The sequence below is a fragment of the Camponotus floridanus genome, unplaced genomic scaffold (genome assembly GCF_003227725.1).
Source record: "Camponotus floridanus strain SB8 unplaced genomic scaffold, Cflo_v7.5 scaffold25, whole genome shotgun sequence".
NCBI classification, from domain to species: Eukaryota; Metazoa; Arthropoda; class Insecta; order Hymenoptera; family Formicidae; genus Camponotus; species Camponotus floridanus.
In genome coordinates this window covers 1530517-1536017 of record NW_020229381.1, presented here as the reverse complement: position 1 = coordinate 1536017, position 5501 = coordinate 1530517, and the positions used below count along the sequence as shown (strand labels likewise).

Sequence of the window (5501 nt, the reverse complement as noted above, 5' to 3'; positions counted from 1 at the left end):
TTATGTACATGGTTGAAAAAATAAGTTATTAATAATTGATATTTGAAATCCGATATCCGTTAAAAATTTGGGGATGTCAATTATATTAGATAATTAACATTACATATTTCATCATTACATTTTGTACAAGATATGTAATTTGTTATTTAATTATAATTATATATAATGTTATTAAATAAATTTGTAAATTTACTTTTTTGTAAATTTACTTTTTCATTACAATATGGTTTATATATTAAATTTTTATGTAATATTTATATGCATTATTATTATTAGGATTTTAAATTTCAAAAAATGTGGCCAACATTGTGTAAAATATCATTAAATATATTTTCATAAATATACTCGCATTTGTACGAAATAAAGCACAACACTATGAAGAAAGTGGCCTCCGTGATAACCTATTTCCATGAATATGAGGCTATACCTATGTTTGCAAACTCACATTCCCGCGACTCCGCTAAGGCTTTTGTTGTCGTGTCGATCGTCAAAGTCGCACCGAGGTCGGTTGAGCGACGGCCAATTCGAAGTTAGTTCTGATAATCTTGTCAGTCGTGATCGGTATTTCGTATAGTATATATCACGCTGCAAAGATTATATGAAACAGTGAAAAGATACCAAAAGTATTACGCGCTTGGATTTTCAATTGAAATAACGAGAAGCTGATCATCTTTGAATTGGTCATCTTTTTAATGTAAGTACGTATAAGTTACTGTTAATCTTACTAATAAATTATTGCATCTATTTCCGAGTTGAAATAATGTCAAATTTGCAAACTTTTTAACTTTATTTAGTACGTTTATTTAAATTCATTTCATATTTATTGTTATTATAAATAGTTATTTAATTATACCAGTGTATTACTATAAGCTAATCTAAATTACACGTTTCCATTAGCTTGCAATGTAAAAATTTTACAATTTCATAAAACATACACACACTTAAGATTTAATATTTATGTAGTAGTTTATTGCATAACTATCAATTTAGATCGATATCAAATTATTCTCATCATTTGCGATTGTTACAGTATAAATATGAGAATTAAGACAGTTCCAAGACATAGAATATTCCAAAGTAGAATTAAGATTGCATCTGCAACAGAGAATCTTTCTGATGAGGAAAGTGTGGATGCCGAAAAAGATTATGAGTCAACGGATGCAATAGATAGCCAAGAATCAAATCAGGTAAGTATGAATAGTTATTATTTAATATTTGTGTTATAATTTTCACGAGTCTTCACCATATTTTGTATAATTATGAATTTATCCGAAATATACAATAAGAAATATATAATTAACGTATAAATAATTAAATACAGATTAATAAAGTATGTCTTTGATTATAAAGTATCTCTTTCAGTAATTATTAGAAAAATATATCTGCCAAAATTTTCACGTGCATTTTGTGTGCACATAATTATAGAAATATAGAGTATAATTTTGTTTAATACTGCATGTTTATTTAATTTTTTAAATATTAAAATAAATATATTGTATTTAACAGACGTGCGCATCATCTTCAAACATTCTGATTCCAATTATGACATCCACTAGCTTGAACAATAAAGTGACTTTGTCTTCATCCACCGATATATCGCTCACTAATGATGATAGCAATAACATAGAGGTCATGAATCTATCAACAAAGGATACTTCCAATCGTGATGATGTTGCATCAGGTACCTCCACCGAGCCAGAAGATAAATTAAAAGATTCTTTTCTCTACAAGATCATGACCGATCCAGACTTTTTTAAAAATATGCAGAGGAATAAGCAGTCGAAGAAGTTTATCTGTCTTTTCTGCAAGGAAGAATTTATGACGTGCGAGGAATTGACAAGTCATATGGACGTGAAAAAGAACGATAACAACCAGATCGTCTGCTGCGCCTGTAAAAAGACTTTCGCCGAGAAGAGATATCTGAAGTATCATCAGAGATGTCACTCTGAGAGGACCAAGTTCACCTGTGACATTTGTACCAAGAAGTACACGAGGTTGGACAACTTGACGAGGCATAACGTGTTGCATGTGAATCCTGACAAGTTCTCCTGTTCGATCTGCAACAAGACCTTTACTCGCAAGGATCTGCTCAACAAGCACCGAAAGAGTCACGAGAAGTGTAATCTTTACTGCGTGAAATGCGGTAAATATTTCAGAAGCATTCTCACACTAGAAAATCACCAATGGACGCATCGCGAAACATCGAACACTTCAACAAATACAGCTGTTTGTAAGACTGAGAATTTAATTCCCACTGGAAATATAATTTGCAAAATTGAGAATTCAGTTTCCGCTGAGAAGAAAGTTGATAAAACTCAGGATTTAACTTCGGGTGAAAGTTTAGTTTGCAAAACTAATGATGTAATTCGCAAAACTTAGAGAATTTACCTTTTGAAATTTGTTAGATAAAACATATACATAGATGTGTATCTATTATCTGTTCATGCTATCTCATTTCTTATTATATCTTTTGATAATCAAAATAAAAATTCCCAAGATGAATGTTATTAAGTAAAGTACAATGTATTTTACAAAAAGACATAATTTAGTTATACTTTCGAATAATTTATAGTACTAATTTTCGTATAATTATTGGGAACATATTATGTGCTATAATTCTTTAACATATAATCTATATATATATATATATATATAGTACATATGTATACCGATAATACATGTATACCATTTTCTTGATCTAAATGATTATAAATTAAGTGAATGCGCTATACTTTTGTACTTAAAATATACGGTATTCATTACGAGATATATATACCGATTTAATTTGTTATATATATTATGTTAGTATTATTGTTATATTTAATATTTTGTGAAATACTTGTTACTATTTCATATAACAATTATGTTAATTACATTATACAACACACAATTATTATTATCATCAATTTCGAATAATTTTGTAAACATGTAATTACATGTAATTAACTTTTCTTTACATTATATAAAATTATGACACAAAAATATCTTACGGCATTTATAGCATGCTTTTTTCACATATGTAAGTAGTTTTAAATACTTCTAAAATATATACTCTGCGTTACTTAAAACCGATGATGAAATAAAAGGCCACTCCTCGAAAGTCATGGTCACTTCTTTCGTTCGATTTAATTTAATTCATACATTATATCAAATCATATATATTTCATATATATTTTTCTTTGTTGTTCATTTTATTTTTCATTCTCCTTAATTTAATACAATTAGGTCGAGTATTAAAATATCATTCTTAATTTGCCAGTGGCAATCTTTGTTTTAAACATGATTTTAGTAGAATAACATTAAGTGATTTAGAAGCCTCTCGCTTTTTTCTTTGTTTTTCTCTCCTTCTTTCTCACTTTCTGTCTTTCTTATTTTCTACTTTCTTCAGTCTCTAGACGTAGCGCACAATTTGCTTTTCCCATAAGGAATATATGTCATCGTCGCGTTTATCACACACAATTCTCATAACTTAGATGCTGAATATTTCGCTTTACCGATTCTACTTCTTTCCGATCTACTTTTTCACCATATCTTTTTCATCTACTAGCCACACTTCGCTCTATATTTTCTTTGTTCATCATATCCCGAAGAACTTTTGAAAAGGTTTTTCCATCGTAGCATCGAAAGAAAGCTCAACGATAGCACTCAAAGATAGAGCAATAGGAAAGTCTGCCAATTTCTGGTATGATCTTTTCTTTCTCTCTTTTCTGTCATCTCGGAATTCTCCTGTATCCCTTTGATCCACTTACTCGTGTATCGCGTATGTGGACTTGACCAAAAATGTAACAAAGTTTCCCGGAACGTCCTCGTAGAGAGGCCAGCACAGATTCTGCGGTCTCTTTGGCGAGCGTCGAACTCAGTTCTTGCTAGACGAACGATATTCTCTCTCTCTCTCTTTCTCTCTGTCTCTCTCTCTCTCTCCCTCTCTCTCTCTCTTTCTCTTTTCTCTTACTAGTAATCTTTCCTATATTCTAATACATTTAAAGTATTATTTGAATTATTATCTCCAGATAATTAATAGAAAGGATTATATGCTTGATGATTGACTGTACATAATTTTAGAAAACACTTTTCGAGAATCATGTAACCAATTCGATTTTTGGAAGATATTACGAAATTTGTGAAAATAATTAGATGACATAATTATATTGTAGATATTATAATTAAATTTGAATTTATTTTTAATATAGCAAGCATATATTTCTATGATTGTGTCTTTCATTTTAATTTATTTTTACAATTAATACAGGATACTTTACTGCAAACGTATATTAAGTTCTCATAATATACATTTTCTTTTTTCTTATTATATTTTTCTTATTAGAATATCAATAAGTACATGCTTTTAGTCGCAGAGATAGGATTCTTTTAATAGAAAATTAATCCTTCGCACAAATTTTTATGATAGGCATTTTAAGATTGTTTATCTCTCTTCTTACGTTGTTGCTTAATCTCTCCTTGTGCCGAAATTTAAGGTATTATACCGTAGAAGAATCTCTTTGATGTCGCTTTTACATACAATATTTACATGCTATCGAGGGAAGACTTTAAACTTCTTAAAGATATTTTGAAGGCCCGGGAGTACTTTCAGCGAGCTTGCTGCATTAAGAATTCAGGGGAGGGGCACGGTGGCATTTATTCAGTCAGGCATTAATGAAAAGTCTATATATGACGTACTTTGTACAATAGTCGATGCGAAGAACGAGATAGATAACGGTGTATATGATTTTTAAACTTATTGATCTTCTTAAATTTAAGAAAACTTACTTAGCAATTTTTAGAAAAGTAAAATAAATTTTTAAAAATTTTTCTCAAATTTTTTTTAGAGAGATATGTATATTACAGTCTAAAGTATAAATTTTATACATATATTAATAACATTAAATGTACTATAATTTATAACTATCATTATCCATAATTATATAAACTATTATTCGCATACGTAACCGGGAAATAGCAAGAGGAAGAAAAATGGAGAGGACCGAGTAAGCTAAGGCAAAGACTTCCCCACAATTTTAGAAACTACTAAGCATTCCGTGTTTGTTTGAACACGCACAATGCCATTAGAAGTGCTTTTTAGCCCCTCTATCGTCCTTGTCGCCGTCTACATCGTCTACGTTGTCGTCTCTCACGGTCGACCCCGCTCGCTATCCTTCCCCGCGGACCACCTCTTCAATTCTCCCGCCGGAAAATCCGCTCGCGGCAAAACGCAGGGCATTCTATATACTATAGAGCCGAGTTTTTCCACAGTTTTCATCTGGCACTTTGCAGCTTGTTTTCCTAGACCGCACGCGTATAGGTATATATATTGTACACGCGCACCGCTGTTCCTTCTCTCTTCCTCAGTTAGGGTCATAACGTTTGTTTTCGTGCTCACTTTGCATCGCTGTGAACGAAAAACCTTTAAAAGATCTGCCTGGAAGATCAAGTCGGCATAAAACAAAGGCGAAAGAAAGCGCGGAATTCTTATGATGAATTATTATGACGGCGAATTAATTCCG

The 5501-nt window shown here is 31.0% G+C and overlaps 1 protein-coding gene across 2 annotated transcripts; it reads left to right on the top strand.

Annotated features, from left to right (window-relative positions):
- The first annotated feature begins 543 nt into the window (after positions 1 to 543).
- LOC105248770 (zinc finger protein 816) lies at positions 544 to 2491 on the top strand. 2 transcript variants are annotated; one of them, XM_025409210.1, is made up of 3 exons: positions 544 to 694; positions 1031 to 1187; positions 1507 to 2491. In XM_025409210.1, the coding sequence occupies exons 2-3, from the start codon at positions 1038 to 1040 to the stop codon at positions 2377 to 2379; spliced, it is 1023 nt and encodes a 340-aa protein (XP_025264995.1). In that variant the 5' UTR covers positions 544 to 694; positions 1031 to 1037; the 3' UTR covers positions 2380 to 2491. The 2 variants fall into 2 exon arrangements, with proteins under 2 accessions (XP_025264995.1, XP_011252055.1); XM_011253753.2 differs by having other exon boundaries at positions 544 to 698.
- Positions 2492 to 5501: the final 3010 nt, after the last annotated feature.